The sequence below is a fragment of the Syngnathus typhle genome, linkage group LG7, assembly GCF_033458585.1.
Source record: "Syngnathus typhle isolate RoL2023-S1 ecotype Sweden linkage group LG7, RoL_Styp_1.0, whole genome shotgun sequence".
Taxonomy (NCBI): Eukaryota; Metazoa; Chordata; class Actinopteri; order Syngnathiformes; family Syngnathidae; genus Syngnathus; species Syngnathus typhle.
The window spans coordinates 5,080,870-5,097,771 of record NC_083744.1 but is presented as its reverse complement, the minus strand read 5'-3'; the positions used below and the strand labels follow the sequence as shown (position 1 = coordinate 5,097,771).

The window sequence follows — 16,902 nt, the reverse complement described above, 5'->3', positions numbered from 1 at the left end:
TGAGTGGTTGTCGTGCTGACCATTTTGTTCTTTCGCCACATGGTGGTGCTACTGCACAAGCAGTCGAGCTTAGACGTAAACCCGGGTTGTGTTTAAGATCATAATGTTAAAAGCAATTCTGTAATCAACTAATGAATTCACTCACACAACCTTGGTAACAAACATTATTGACAATAAGCATAACAAATATATATGCCACCCTTTTCTGAACAACATATTAACATTTTGTTCCATAACATATTGTTATCGAAAATGCCTCTTTCGTGTAGTTCTTGAACTTACCACTTTACTTCACGCTGGGTTAAATCATATATGTCAACCGGTTAAACTGTCACCAAAGCTCATTAGGACGTCTAAAACTAAAACTTACAAATACCGTGGTCTCTAAACAAAATATGCGAAGAGAATATATTGACTGACTGGGTTGCATACGTCACTGTCGGGGCTGTGCTTCGTAGTTATCGCTTTTTAGCTTGAATGCTAATGTTAGCCGAAGCTAACGTCAACGTCATGCCCCAGCGCGTAGCCTCGACAGCCTTTAAGAGTAGAAGCTGCTTCTTACTTCTCTTTTGACCACCGATTTCAGAGTCGTCTAGTTTGTAGTGCAGTAGTTAGTTGGTAGTTTTAGCAACGAAGCGCAAAGAAGACAGAAGTCGAAAACTCATTTTCAACGTTGCTTTTTGCTTGGGAGTACAGAATGGGGATGTGCTTACCCTGTCTTGGTGGGGCAGTTGACGACGCTGTTGACACTCCAGATCCAGTATGTAACTACAACAAATAACTTTTAACAATTGCTGTGCTATTAAATTGGCAAAGTAGTCCTCGAGATAATCTAGAAATCGTGTTAATGTTTACCGTTAGACTGACATGCTGGGCCAAGCCCTGTTAACCAAATTTGGGTTTGTTTACTTGTGAAGCTATACTTTTGTCGTGTTTCCAGGAGACAAGAAGGCGACAGTTGGCTGAAGCTGCAGAGAAAAGACAAAAAGAGGTAAAAATGTGTGTGTGGGAAGGAAACCTTTTGGCTCTTTCATACACAATGGACAGCTCTGCAATAAGCCCAGCTTCATGTAGCTGTCATGTGACGTTTCAGTTTCACGACGGTCTTGGTGTTTTGGGCAACATGTAACACTATTAAGTGAAGACTTGTCTAGAAAAGACAAGATATTTTAAAGTTGCATGCAATTCTCAAAAGTACAGACCTGGTTATTCATTGAAATTTAGTTTTGCAACAGTGATTTGTTTCTTCAAAAGTCTCTAAGGTAAAATCATGTGTTCTAATTCGACACAAAAGTTTGGAAAGTTGAAATCAATGAACTACAACTACTACGTCCAACAAAATGGATGCTACTTCTCCGCAAATGTATTTGCTAACAAATGACTACATGTTTGAGCCATCTCCATTATTGCATTGCTTTTCCATACTGGGAGCCCGTGTTCACATGCTGGCTGTCGAGTTGGACCATATAGGGGAAAAAAATCCTCCCTTATTGCACTTAGGCATTTTCTTACTCTGATGTGCGTGCACAGGCATTCTAAAGCAGCCACGCCGGCAGACTATCAGAGAAGATGTTTTATATTTTGCTCCAGTGTTCTGCTTAAAACAGAACTTTATATTTAAATTCAGCTGCCAAGAAACCTTAGTTTCACAGATATCAAGTCTGATGTCCCAGAAGAGCATGTGACAATAATGGTTACAGCATGTTATTGACCCTTTATTTATGTATTTCAGGAGATTAAATAGTAGGAGAGTATCATTTAGAACAGAGGCCACTTTTAGAAAATCTTTTTTTTTCTGAACTACTAATCTTTTTACTATTAAACAGACATGATGTGTGTATGGTGGAAAAGGGATTTGTTGCAGAGCTCTGTCATGTGTCTTGAAGTCAACTGATATATTCAAAAGAGAAAAAGAAAGAAATTAAGATGGTCTTTAGTGAGTAATGTTTTACTATCCAGCGAAGCCACTTGCACATCCGTAAGACCCACACAAAAGCTGCCTTAAGGTAAGTAGACAAAAGGAGGTGACTCTGGATTGTCCCTTCCCTCATCTGCCACGTCCTCTTTGGTCCCTCTAAGAGAAAGAGAGAGAAAAATAAGGCTCACTCTGGCACTGTGCGGAATAAATACTGCTAGCCTCACCCTTTCTACCATAAATCCAAATGCTGGATCTTAACCCACTCCCACATTGCAACACATCTTTTGTGTATAGTGTCTCTGAATGTCCTACTTTTCTGGCAATAATACTGTTCGCCGCTTTGCTGGTTGCCATGCACCTTTATTGCTTAATTTGTTGTTGGTTTGCACAATAGCACGCTATTTGGACCCAACCCTAGCCCCGTGAATATATAGTTCTCATTTTCTTCTTCGAAGCAACACCTGCAGTTTAATATTCTTGATTCTTTTTCAGACAGCACACAGGGGTGTTAAAAACCCAGAAGCGGTTGAAAGGAAAAGAAAAAAGCAAGAAGAGATTGAGAAACAGGCGATGAGTACATCCATGTCCAGCAGTGGTGGCGGCTTGAGGGTAAGTCGATTTTGTGCCTGTTTTCATTGAAGAGAATAACAATGTTTGGGCTGTATCAGTTTAGCTTTACGCTAACAAACACTACAAAGTGCCATAAACGGGCTGACAAACAGCATTGGTGTGATTCTTGAACACAAACGGTGGAGCAAACATGTGGACCGATATAAAAATACCCACAGGCATGTTTTCTTTATCCTCTGTAAAGAACAATTAAACACTAACACTGTTTGTGTTTGCTTTGCAGTGGCAGGTGGGCTGAACCTGCGAGACTCAAAAGGTCCAAAACCACAAAGTGGATCTCTGGGAGATATTTTGAACAGCTTTCCGCATCTATTTATGGTCTTTATTTTCATGATAGTTTGAGAGAAACGGCTCCAAGTGCTCAATGTTGATCCGTTAGATTTGATTGGGGCAGAAATGTCAAGAGCTTGTTGCCAAACTAGCTGGACAACCAAGTGGGTCTTACTAATTACAAGTTTCATCAACACAATATCTTGCAGAACCATATTCACTGTACATTTTATTCTCCAAACATGATTTAGACTCATTCCACTGTTTGAAACCATGATAGGTTGGACTTTGTCATTGATTTTTTGTGAAAGCTGGAGTTTTTATCGTCACATCCTTAAAATAAATGCATAAGTCATATTTTGACAAAATATTTTTTGCCTCAAGCATCGTAAAGGCCAGCTCTGCTAAAATGGGCTACACAGCGAAACAGATTGTTCAATTGTATCCCTAAAATGAGATTTATAATCAGTCTTTGGTTCCGTTTTTTGTTTTCTGAAGAAAAAAAAAGACTTAGGCCATTATTTTAGGAAGGTGACGATACGTAAACAATGTTTCTAGAGTGTTATTTTTGAGTGTCAGGATTGCAAATAACATTACCAACTCCAGCTACATTTATGATGAACGCTAACACTACACCTCTGCATTTCATTTTGTGCACAATTTCATTTTGCTGCCATGAATTTCACATGTGGTAGCCACGTGCTTAACCTGCTGAATTTCTTACAAACTGCGTTGCCTGCCATATGTAACCGTTTATATTAAGCACAGTTGTATGTGTGTATACACTTGAATTATCGGCAAACTGTAATGTGAATATATAATCTAGTGAAGAACTGAAGGATTTATAATGAAGGTTTTTAAGGTTGGGCTAAGTGCATTTCTCACTGCTATGACTTGATTTGTAAAAGCTTTCGGCTTTTGGTCGAAAAAATAGTCAAGGCTATGTAATTTGCTACAATAAATTACCTTTCTGATATGACTATCTGGATTTTCTTTGCATATATTTATTGTATACTCAGAATATGAAATATAAATTACCAGTGACACGCTGCAATGCGTCAAGTGTTGCTACCGAGGTCATGTCGGGTTTTTTGTTTCACCTTTTTACTCACCTAGTCAGTCAGAAAAGACACTTATGGAAAATATTCCAAGTTGTAAATTGGCATTTATTAACAAAAGATTAACTTCATGTGATCAGCTTTTCATTTTCAAAAGGAGAAAATGTTTTATTTCTTAACCTTTAGAGGGCGGCAAAGTAGAAGGAATAAAGCAGGTGCGGGGAAACAAAAATATAAAGTAGCTCACAATAGCGGTCCTCTTTTAATTGTTAATTTTATTCTTTTGAATCAGTAATGGTCTTAGTGCCAGCGTGCTATTAGCATAAATACAGTAGCATGTGGCTATACATCATATATTGCATTTGCTAATTCTATGCTAAAAAAATCACTTCTGTTACTCAAATGAGTCCATAAAATGAGAGTATATAAAATAATAATGGATAAACAAGAAAATATATACAAATGAGGTTTCCATATCTTGTAATAGTACTATGTATATGTAAACATGGGAGTGCTCTGAACAATGGATAACAAACCACTTTGGGCTTCGCTATTTTTTATTTTTTTTTCACTTTGTAAATCAACATTCACTTAAGCGTCACAGTTTTAATGTGGTACACAGGTCAACTTTGTGTTAATGAGAAAAATATTATTCAAAGTCCACTGGCATGGAATATAAACTGTATCGGTTAAAAAGTCCAATGAAGTTATAGATTTAGGCACATAACTAAAAAGAAAAATAATGTGGGGGAAAAAAAACTATCTTGGTTATAATATTATGAAATGAAATGTACACCATGTACAGCCAGTTGACTTTAAATGTCTACATGAATGTCTCGCACCTACAGTCTTCATCATGGTGCAGTCTCCTGTGTTGACTTTTTGCTGCGGTGGTTGGCCACCGCCACCACCAGGTAGCTATCAGGCGTCAGGTCCTTGATGTTGAGGCCTTTTCCACCGACGGGGGACGTCTTCCCTTCCACACGGGAGATTTGGAGCATGCGGCACGGGTCGTGCTTGAGCAAGTAGCTCTCGAATGTCTCCCATCCTCCTCCCACACGCACCATCACATGTTTGTTGTGCAGCATCTGAGCACACGTGAGCAGGATTAGATATATTAGGATTCTTGGCATTTCCCTGATTAGGGATTTGGCTTGAAGATGAGCATCACTTTGATGTTGTAGGTGATTGAATTGAGGCAGGGGAGCTTTGGGCCCCTCCAGACGTGCCTAATAAAATGGAGAGCAAGCGATGTGCTAAATGCAATAAGAAGAATCATCGTGCTTCCATCTCATGAAGAAATCGTACTGACTACAAGACAAAATAAAGAGAATAGACTGTACTAATAATTTCATGGAACACATTTTAGAATTTAGGTCACGTTTTCTGCACTTCATAAAAATCTTGCTGTTATTTCTATCGTCACGTTTGATTGATCACATTCACGGGATGTTGTTTCTGCTCAGTATTTCTTCCAAATAGTGGCCCATTGCCATATCAGGGTACATTTTCACGTTTGGTTACCATGGCAACATCGTAGAAGAGCTAGAGGAGGAGACAAAAGCATTGTTCATGGCCTTCAAGGATTGTGCGTCACTATGGAAGCATTTTCACCAACCACATCACATCATTACACCTACCTACAGCAAGCTGCTCTGCAAAATGTCCTCAGAATAAAGATTACACAAGATATTATGAACATTTGTTTCCCAACACAAACATGCTGAGCTTTCTTGTTACATTGAAAGTGAGACTGTCACCTCAGTCTGCGATATAAGACTTTGTTGCCCTGCAGCGGCGCAACATGCAGCATTTATAAGCTCCTTAAAAGAATCAATCGAGAGGCCATTGGCAGGGCGGTGCTTCCAATCAGCGGCAGCGGGCCTTCGGGCTTTGTGACTGTGGATTTAATGGAGCTGCATGTCGCTGGGGCGTTTCAATCACGTCGCTTTGGGACACGTCCCGCGAAGGACAGGGGTCCTCGGGGCGTATATTTGACAGCGTCTCTCACAAATACTTAGGAGGTAGTGGAACTACAACCAACTCATTTATACTTGGAGTGGAGAGTGGCTTGCAGGCCTGACCTCCACATTATGGCAACCTAACCATTATATTTGCTTTTTTTTATTTTTTATTATTACTATTAAAAGCAGCTGCTGGCTGTTCAACTGTCTGCAGAATTTTGATTAAAGCATCTTTAGTGAGTGCTGAGTGACATACAGAGGTCAAACTGTATAGCTTGCACTTTGTATAAATGGGACTACCCTCATTATATACGTACATCCGCACACTAATTATATATATATATTTGGAAAAGGCTGCCTTTTTAGAATAATAGCTTCCAGACGTATAATAATTTAAAAATATCCAGAATATATGTGCATGTATAGAAATTATATTTTTGTCTGCCCATGTATGTGAAGTCCTTTGAGGCAAGACAAATTGATTCCAAGCTACATTAATAAAAGCGACTTTACATGTACGCTGGGGTGAATAAAGGCAGAGTAAGCTCTTCGCCACCTGTATCAAGATGAAGGTATTCAATCAGTCACACAAAAAGAAAATGACGAAACAGAGCTTACGCGACATGTCGAGCTCTTCTGGCAGTGAAGAGCAATATTAAATAAAGCCAAACATCATCTTTAGCTCAAAAGTGCCAATTTGATTTGAGAAGCTGCTGCATGATAAGCTGACAGTAGAGGACAGCCAAGAGTGACTCATGTGTGCAGAGCCTCCGAGGTGTGACTTCAGGTAAAGAGGGTTGCCAAGTAACCATCACCCCAAGGGGACGGACAATGCATGAATCAAATCTTTACGAACTGAAGAATGCATCTCCTCTTTCTCCACTCGGGAGAAAGTTGAGTAACATTTCCTGGATGAGTAGTCGATCCTGACGGTCATTGAACACTATTTGATGAAATATTTTGAAAGGAATCATTTGGTCATCACCTTGGGGAATGCGCGGCTTTTATATTGCCTTTATAGCCAATGAGTCACATTATGCTTGGCCGAGGATGGAAATTCATCCCAATAGCATTTCCAGTCAATGAGAACAGCAGGCTCTTTGCAAAATGGCCGACTTACATTCCAGAGTGTGCGTCACAGTATCACACTGCACACTCGTCGAGCAGCATAAAAAAAACAGCAGTACGTCGTACTTTTTGACAATGACACATACTCACTCGTATAAAGAGCGTTTTTTCCCCAACGCGGTATCGGCCTTGCGAATGCCTTTCCACGTGGAATTTATTGGGACATCTGCAGGGAGGGTCGTCAGCAATATGTCTTACCTGTCAAACACGTAACACACACACACACGTGTTATTCATATTTGCCTTTTCGAGGCCAAAACATACAAGTGGTGACTTACAGCATCGTCCAGCAGCTTCCCAGTGCTCTTCTTGCTCAAGGTGACTTTGGGAAGAGTCGGCGACGGGGTGGGTGACAATGAGGGTGATGGAGGGAGGGGTTGAACTGGGGATGCTGGAGATGGAGGAGGTAGAGGTGCTTTCTCTTCCTGTTCGATCTCTTTCTCCAGTTTGATAAGGCCGGGGGGCTCCACGTTGTAACTGTGCGGGGGCAAAGAACAAAATAACTATTTTTGTAAAGACTCACATGATAGTGAATTAAAGGGTACCTGGATGCGATCCGGCCTAACTCTAACAGGCAGAGGCAGACTTCTCGTGGCTGCTTATGAAGAACTACAGAAGAAGAAAAAAACCTGTTAATTTGTGGTCCTCAGACTGACTAACAGTAACACACAGTGAATGAAGATGAATTAAAAGTGCTAACTGAAAAGTGAGAAAGAAGCATGGTGGGGTAAAAAAAAAAAAACACAGTTCGTCAAAGTGCTCTATTATGAAAGTGACCTTATGGAAGAACATAAAGGATGAGAGTGATAGTGTGGCGGCAGCAGCATCGTTTTTAGTTTAGTTTTGCTGACAGGGTGTTTTTTTTGTGTGTAATCTACGGTTAAGGTGAGCTAGCAGTCATGTTGAGGAGGCATACCACGCCATGTGACTCACACCACAGCAAAACATCACACACACTACATTCATGGCACGGTAGCAAACCTTTTTGTTGTTCAACTGACAAATTCCTTTCGGGGAATGAAGGGAGGGGAGAAAGAGACAGTTGTCAGCTGCTCAGTGTTATGAGGACGTTCACTGAGCGGTTGGCTCAATAAGTGTGAAACGTGGCCTTCCAAAATGATTAGCGAGGCGCCAGCGGCTATTGGGAAAAAAATGATGATTGTGTGAATATTCGTGGAATTTATGATACTTCAAGGCTCACATGTACATCTGATTGTGTTTCATCACACACGTCGAACAGGAAAGAGAACTGTGCCTACTCTAGGTTGAGGAAAATATTTACATAGTGTTGCCCTACTTTCCTGACACTCTTCTTCTGCCCGTGCTTTTGTTTGTACGTTCGATTCATTTACGCTATTTTTTTTTTTATATATATATTACTTTTTATATTTATGAACCTAAAAATTTAATCCTGGCAAAAATATTCTTTGTTTTGGTCAGTCTTTTTATCTCTTTCTTTAATCTTGTAAACAAGACAATTTATATTTAAAGAAAATTAAAACTAGTGATGAAACTAAAGCCTGATTCATGCTAGTTTAAAAAATACTAATAATTCATGATCATATTGCTTTAATGTGGTCATTTTAAACACAGATATGTTTCGTTTTGAGGCGATATAATCATTGTGTTTTCTTTTGAGAAATATTTTTCACAAGCGTTTCTGCTCACTGGTACAAGCAAAGCCATTTAAGCATCCACTCACCTAAACCCTCAGATTCAAACAAACACGTTTCCCCCACTCCAACTTCACGACACCAAGACAGAAAGTTGGCTGTGTTGTCCCGGGCAAAGAAAGAGCCAGACGGCGCAGTCCGCCGGCATGGAATCCTCCGGTAAGGAATAACCTAGTTAACACATGAACAGGTGAGCAGATGATTAGAAAATCCGAATCAAAAAGATCATTCATGGAACCCCCACGGCAACTGGTGCAACATCAACATGTACTAAAACCCTTCTCGCCACCATTTCCTTCTCCATCTGCTTCGAGGCTCTTGTTTCAGACCAGGATGGAGAACCTTTTTTCACACAGATCAATATGGGAGATGGCGGGCCAGAATAGTGCGGCTACGTTACTGGGCTCGCTATGATTGGAGATCAGATGACATGTCCATGCCCCACATCCCCCACGTCGTCTCTTTGGGGAGATTTATTCGCCTTACTGTGGTTTTATACAGGATATGTGCTATGAGAAAAGGTGCGATGACATCATGCTGGAAATATGCAGTCTTTGCGGGTATTTTTCTTTTCTGTCCAGGCTCTCCTTGAGATGTTTTTGTCTGGAGAACTTTACTGTCTACCGTATGTTAATGTTCAATTGCTTTCCTGCCAAGAGCAGTTAAAGGGGAAGTCATGTCAAACATTTTCTTTACGTTAAAATGTTCTATGCTGCTCCACTAGTCTGAACATGTTTTTGATTAATTTTGCATTTGTGGAATATGAATTAATTAGCAAAATCCACCAGTTTTTATCCATCTTAGGGGGCAGCCATTTTGCCACTGTCAACTGAGAAGGATGACAAATTAACGACCAATTGTAGCTCAGCTTGTAAACGTCACATGACCAAACTCAAACAATAGACGAGCCTTGATTGGTCACCTGAGCTCGAACAACTGTGATGTCACTTTCAGTTGACACAAAGTGACAAAATGGGAGCTTAAGATCAGGGGATGCTTTGAGAATAATTGTCAATTTTTGTCTATGTGAAGCCCTTTGAGACTGCTTGTGATTTAGGGCTATACAAATAAACTTGACTTGGCTCGACTTGAAAATGGCCGCCCCCCCCCTGATATGGAAAGCATTTTACTGCTTAATTCACATTCAGTTTGTCTGTTTAAGTTCATTTTCAGCTTCTCAGAGAATAGTATTGAATGGTCTAGTATTGAATCATTCTTGAAATCTAAAAGCAGAAAATACATTTTCTTCCTCCGACTGCATTCTTATCCAGAATCACCCCGAAATCAAACAGATTTTTGCTCACTATAAGTACCTCTCCATACAAAGACTGCAGTTTTGGTGTACCTCTGCAGACTCAAGGTGATCAAACAACATCACTCACTCTGGTGTTTCCTGGAGGTAAGCATATTCCCAAGCACTTCTACCTTCACATCTGCACATACTCAACCTCCAACCCCTGAGACAGCAATAAGATCCACAAGATAATGACGTGGTTGCATTGAGCGTACCCCACAGTGGTGATATGACAAGAAAGACATATCATCCATTTTTCATAAAATGGAAGCAATACACATGGGGAGGATGGCGAGACAGCAACTGCAAAAAAGTACTTTATCATCTCTGCTGGAATCACTTAGTCCCACAAAACATGGGATTTAGAAAGGATCTTGAACACACATGGACATTTGCTTACGCGTGGTGACGTATTACATTCAAGTCCACAATGAGCTGATGAAGCATCATTTGACTTAACTGGAACCTTAGGAGTGACATGTACGCCATTTGTAGGAGGCTTGGCTGATGTTATTCATTCTTCATGCCTCATTGCTCTCGGTGCGATAGCAATAAAAAGCACTCACTATGATACAGTATGGTCTCTGTGCAACAACGTCACACAAACTTTGGAAGTCAACTTTTTTAGCAGGAGCTTCTGTCGTCCCACGCTCTTGACCTCAAACATTTCCTCACATCTGTGCTGGGATCAGGAGACGCACCGTCATCAGCACAACCACGGCCCCACTGCAGACATCAACAAGTCGTGCCGAAGCGCCAACAAAGGAGTCTTGTGCTTCCCATTTGCCCTCCAAACAGAAACTCGAGCTGGTCATTTTTGGGTTTTTCTCCCTCAGACAGAAACGTGTAATCACTCTAGCGCGACATGTCTGGTCAAATATCAACACTGACTAACATGCATCGGGTATTATTTTAAATCATTTTGGATGGATCCCCTTAAGTAGGCAATTATTGCTTGCTATTGAATCATTGACAGATATGAGCATATGGACATTTATTAAGCAAGAGGTTCAACAAAAGAAGCGTCTATTGATCTTATTGAGTGAAACTTAATAGTAATAGTATTTGACGTTGGAATTACGAGGGTCGACAAAACGTTACTGCTACTGCCCAGCGACCGGTCTTGAATCAATTACATAGAGTTGAGCGCTAACTCATGACATGTGTGAGGAGGGTTAATTTGTCAGCTCAACGAATAGCAACAAGTTTGCAATGTAGATGTAAAAAGCATCACAAATCTGGATTTCAACAAAATGTATCCTAATCTTGTTTCCTGTCTCACTCAAGTCTTTAACATCTCTGTTAGCATTTAGCAGACTAATGTAATAATAGTGACAGTGCCCCAATTTTGACTACCTTTCTATTGTTGAGAGCAGACAGGTCTCCACTATTTTGCCTGAACTTTTTCTGCAGCGTCTCAGCCAGCTGGCACAGGAGGAAGCCGTTGTCCAAGCGTTCCATGAAGCTCTCAGTGGTGATTTCCAGGCCTGATCAAGGGACACACAAATGAAAAATTAGGGGGAATCCAGCACGGGAAATTCATCGTAAATATGTGAAGGAGATTGTGATGCAAGAAACAACTCTGGAGACGCCACGCCTGGTTGAGCCTGGCTTGTGCGGCTCTGCAGTTCTTCATTATGTTGCTACTTGTAAAAAGGTGTTTCATTAGGAAGGTGGCTAAAAACAAAGGTCATAGTTCAAATGTGTACCTGTACAGTTAACCTGCACACTAAGTAGAGCTAGAGCAGATTAGCAATCAAAATATGGTGTCCAATTAACCGACTCCCAGTGGTTCATTCTTTCTCAGTGAGATCATCGTGAAATAGGAGGTGGTGGCAAGGAGGGGTGCCTGTGGAAAGAAACCGGAGATTTTTTTTTTCTTCTTCATCCCTTTCTGTTTCTTATAGCAGGGAAGTCTGGGGGTTCACAGCATCTAATGAGTTCCAAATGTTGTATTGCGCCCAGAAAAAGAGATTGCAAATCTTGAGAAATACTCAGTGAGCTCCCGACTTACAGTATACGCACATGCTCCCTTCAAGTCCTGCTGTGTGAGGACAATTTATTCCAGATAGACTTCGAAGTATTTCATTTTGGCTCCTCCGTCCTATAAACGCCTCTGCCTCCCATTACCACATGACTCATCAATACAAGCGAGTGTCCTCCTCCCACTCAAACGGTAGACTTTTCGCCATATTTCTCCTCCCACCTACACTCTGCTTACCATAACAGCCCCTTCAGGAGCTTTAAACGCGCTCAACCTCGAGAAGACAGCTGAAACTATTTATGTATTTGATCGCAACATTAATGACTAATATCTATCCATCCATCCATCCATCCATCCATCCATCCATCCATCCATCCATCCATCCATCCACTAGCTAGATATAGCTAGCTCACTATCTAGCTAGCTAGCTCACTATCTATCTAGTTATGTAGTTATCATAGCTACAGCCACTGTAATGATTTAAAAAAGCTAACATGTTATGTTCAGAAATTATTTTTATAAAATGGAAAAAATGTGTACTTACTATACTTATAATTTTTGTATTTTTGCAATGGTGCCACTTTTTATTCATTCTTTTTGCTCAAGGGCTTTTCCCTGTTTTAGATCAGTCATTTTACTTTTTATACATAGTGTGGTTCTTACTGATGAGAGAAAACAACAACTTTGCAGTCTTCCCATACTTACTATGTTACACATAAACGTGACAGCAATTAACATTTTCATGTCTCCTATAAGACACAAACCCAGTTTACTCATCGTTTGTCAAGCCTACTCGTATTGTTTACTATAAGCACATGGCAGATTTAAATCACATTAAAGCCACTATGTTATTCATGCTTTTGTTCTGTCAGTGCATTGCTGTTTAACAAGAGAACGCGCAGTGATTTATTAGACAATAGCAAGCCTGCTGCTGCTCTTCCACGACTCCTTACCACAAGTGCGGCATTCTCCCCGAGCTGTAATGATGCCCATTATTCAATTAAGGCAAATCTATAGGAGCTTATGTAGGACTCGTGCAAGATTGGTGGTTCAGCTTTACTTAAATTTAAAGTAACACAACTTAACAGTTGATTTAAGGCTTTTTGAAGGTGAGCTATTTTTAATTCAATTAAATTTGTATACTAGAATTTACACATAACCTGATAGTGACTGGTGAGGGGGTTAGTGTGCACGCTCACCAAGCATATTGGTGAGCCAGAGGGCGAGATCTTCCTTCATAGGCAACAAGCTGGCTTCATGTCGACTGGCCAACCACTGGTGGTACTGTTGCATGTCCGTCAGGCCGGGGCTGCTCGGATGTTTGGGACTTAGGGAGCTGCACATGGTTTCCTATGGGTAACCTAGAGCAGTGAGAGACAGAAGACAGGACGCATGACCATCTGGAAAGGAAACTTCCAGCCTGTCCGTTTGCATGGATTATTTTGACTTTATTCAATTTTTTTTTTTGCAATAGTCATGCCATTACATACAACAAAATAGTAAACATAACACATAATACATTTCACACAGTGAGTCTCAATGGCCCAATTGTATGATTGGATCTCATTAGATTGTTACTAATGAAATGGCCCGTGTCATGTAAAATAAAGCTGAACGGGATTTTAACATGTGATTTGTGGGTAAAAAGTTGTGATCCAACAGCTGACATTCTGGGTTGTAATTCCCACAAAGAAAACAACAGACAAAAGACTTTGTCCTATGGGCCAAATAGCGGTTTGGTTTTTAGTACATCTGATGACATCAATGACATAAAAGAAGCACATTAACGCAGCTGGACTCATTTTGCTTGGATAGAAGGAAACCGAAAAAGCGTCTTGCATTCAGTCCACCGTGTGTAGTTTAAGTCACTTCAAGATTCTCAACAAGGCAGCAGGCCTTATTAATGCGGCCTGGCGAGGGACTGCACTTGCCATCAATATTCAAAGCCATATTTAACTGCTCCTCTGCGCCTGTAATGTGATTTCCTTCACTAAACGCAACCTTCCAATATCCACCTTTGCCGAGTGTTGAAAATCTTTCACATTCTACTCCACAGGCGCTCAGGCTTCAAGTCGGGAATTCCACCATTAAGACTGCTGGCTTGAAGTAGGAGGAGGAGGTAGCGCGGCTGTGCAGACATGATGACATTGTAAGGAATACGGAGCATGTTTTATTGAAGAATAACAGAAGAAACCGAAGCAGAAGAAAAGGCTCTAAAGATCTTTTTCCCAGGTTGCTAAGGAAACAGTATGAATTAGACAAATATGACTGGTGTGCACCATTTCCAAAAAAAGAAGGGACTCCATCTGGAGTTGGATGACGCTGAACCATACTGTGGACATCTTCCTGGAGACAAGCTCACCTTGACCTGTCTTGACATCCACAACTCAGAAGACGGTCAGCAGCAGCACACAGGTGCTACATTCCCACCAGCACCGTGGAGAAGGCTGGCAGGCTGAATCCGGGGCAGCGGGACAAGTTCTCATGTCTCACAGCTTCAGCAAACAAGACCATTGTAAGCCACTCAGTGTCGATTCAGCAGAATTGTGGCGAGTGGTTAACTCCAAAACATAAATGTATAAATTAACTCATCTCATGATAATGATAGTATTTAATTTGTAGTATTTGATTGTTACGTATTATTTTTACTATTTTTTCTGATCAAAGTCAGCAAGGCAGTGGATGAAACTGGCAGCAACTGGCTGGGCACAAAAAATAATTTGATCAAGTCTGATGATCGACATTACTACACGGCCACGAGCTGACACAAGTATATTGATTGCTATTGTTGGAGATATTGTGTGTCGAAGCACATAACCTTAACTGTTGGTGACCCCACCGTGTAAAAAAAAACAAATGCTACTGACCTCACAATAGTGTCATTTGACATACTGTAGCTTGTTTGATTTGTCGTCATTTAACTCAAAAGCTGCATTGTTCTTCAGAAATGTGACTCAACATCTCATTGAGGTTTGAGCCACATCTTCCTGGGGAAATATCTTTAAAAGAAACAACCAATTGTTGTTCTGGCCTGGCACCACGCTGTTGCCTGACCTCCTCAAGAGCAGGTCAAAAAACATACCCAACCTTGCCAGACTTTTTTTGTACGCATACATCCTACTAAACCTGCCAGCTACAGCTTCCCAGAGTCAGATTCCAGATCCAGATGTTGACTCGGGATTAGGAACAGAAGACCTGCGCAATACTGCTCAAATATACGAAGATATAAATGTAAACATTTCTCAGAATAGAGGCCTTGTGATTGCCATGAAGAAAACATAATATATAGTGGCTAGCTGTAGATTGCTGCGGGAATAGCAAACGGATGGGAACTTCAGCAACTGAATCAATTACACAAAAACAAAACAAGAGTGTCTGTGTTGTTCTAATCCTTCCTTTTTGAGATCTGGAGCAAGATTTGTCAACAAGGGCAAAGGTTCAGTGTTGTTTACATGTAACCATTACGTGTGCCGTGTATCAAATTGTATCACCTGTTATATTTAACAGTCAACAAGCTGAACTTGCAATAAGTGTTTCGCCCACAAGCCATAAAACCTCATCTGGGATCATGTGCCAGTTTAGCCTGTGTTCATTCAGTTCGAAACAGGATACATCAGGCCTTTACTAAACCATGTGCTTCACATACACTGTCAATAAATAACGTTTAAGTTCATAAAACATATGGATGACTTCATATGGAAATTCCTGCACCGCACATGATTTATTGCTGTGCCTGAATTCAGTTGAATAGATTTGCAGCGGATTAACTGCTACACTTTACAACTGCAATTGGCATTAAAAACGTCTCTATTCATCAACAGTTGCTAAATATCAAAAAGCCACATCAGATAATCCGCCAGTCGGGATGCAGGCTTAAGGGTGATGAGTCATGACACAAATTCAAGAGTCAACTGTTTAATTAAAAACATCCCAACAGCTATAGAACCTAAATATAAATTATCGGCTTTTAGTTGTCATTAAGTAACAATTTATTTCATCCTAACAGTTGCTAAATTCAAACAAGTTGTGAACAGAAGACAAACAGTGCATGAAGTGTCCAAGAAGGCAGTTTATCATCAGTGCTCACCTTTCAGAGTTCAGCTGCTGGGAGCTCACCTTCCTCTCACTCGTCCTTTGAGCTGCGTGTTTCTACTTTTCATGCTTTAAACTGCCGTGCACCCTCCTACAGGTTGCTCAACAGACTGGACCAGACCAGAGAGCTCTGCACAACGAGCTGTCTACACACACGCTCACATAGTTGATGGGAGGGAAGTTTGATCTCCCACCTCCCCCTCACGAACAGGCGGTCTCATTATGCCATATCTGGATTACATTCAATAAAACAGTTCGATAAAGTAGCCCATGCTCATTGTGCCATTTTATTTGTGTCATGACCAGATAAATTGTGGAGACTTTTTATTTAACAAATAACACACACTTTGCCATTGTACAGAGAAAATATTGAGTATAATTTCCCCCCAAAAAATTCAACAAATGACTCCCAGGTATTTAACTATATCAAATTTACCCTTTCGTGGGATTTGTGTTACTCATGTATAAGAACTAACAATACAGTACCAATCGAATAAAGTAATAGTGGCATTTATTTTGGAAGTTTATACGTCACCTCTTTTGCGCATGCGCACAACAGTTCCAGCGGCACATTCAAAACAAGTTAAAGGCTAAAGTGGCGAAAGGAGCGTGAGTTTAATAGTTTATATAGTCTATACTGTGAACTAATGATGTATTTCGCGCAGACATGTGTGTATTTAATAGCAGAAATGTTTTTAAAGCGTGTGGGATTTACGCGCCGTTCGAACTCACCATGGTATCGTTGCAGCTAGCCCGTTCGTGCTAGCTCGCGCGTAGCTTCGGTGGTGCGGCGTTGGTCGTCATAAGGAGAACATTTCGGGGATAACTCTGACGTCCTCCGTGGGAGTCGGAGCACCTTGGCTGCTCGCCGGTATTCCTGTGCCCGCCAAG

General features: G+C 40.8%; 2 protein-coding genes and 1 long non-coding RNA gene across 6 annotated transcripts in view; 2 read left to right on the top strand and 1 right to left on the bottom strand.

The window, feature by feature from the left end:
* Positions 1–281: 281 nt before the first annotated feature.
* svip (small VCP interacting protein) lies at positions 282–3,797 on the top strand. Its single transcript, XM_061282892.1, has 4 exons — positions 282–760; positions 941–991; positions 2,411–2,527; positions 2,772–3,797. The coding sequence occupies exons 1-4, from the start codon at positions 698–700 to the stop codon at positions 2,784–2,786; spliced, it is 246 nt and encodes an 81-aa protein (XP_061138876.1). The 5' UTR covers positions 282–697; the 3' UTR covers positions 2,787–3,797.
* Positions 3,798–4,133: 336 nt separating this feature from the next.
* Positions 4,134–16,884, bottom strand: LOC133156851 (growth arrest-specific protein 2). Of its 2 annotated transcripts, none has more exons than XM_061282891.1 (8): positions 16,744–16,884; positions 13,119–13,280; positions 11,292–11,422; positions 8,671–8,812; positions 7,514–7,577; positions 7,247–7,445; positions 7,059–7,166; positions 4,134–4,964 (listed from the first exon to the last, which is right to left on the bottom strand). In XM_061282891.1, exons 2-8 carry the CDS (start codon positions 13,261–13,263, stop codon positions 4,731–4,733), a joined length of 1,023 nt encoding a protein of 340 aa, XP_061138875.1. In that variant the 5' UTR covers positions 13,264–13,280; positions 16,744–16,884; the 3' UTR covers positions 4,134–4,730. The 2 variants fall into 2 exon arrangements, with proteins under 2 accessions (XP_061138875.1, XP_061138874.1); XM_061282890.1 differs by lacking the exon at positions 16,744–16,884 and adding an exon at positions 16,007–16,610.
* The window catches only part of LOC133156854 (uncharacterized), a 36,509-nt gene continuing 36,165 nt past the window's right edge, over positions 16,559–16,902 (top strand). For all 3 annotated transcript variants that reach the window (XR_009714907.1, XR_009714906.1, XR_009714905.1), the window contains exon 1: positions 16,559–16,620. This is a non-coding gene — a long non-coding RNA (uncharacterized LOC133156854). The remainder of the gene's footprint in view (positions 16,621–16,902) is intronic.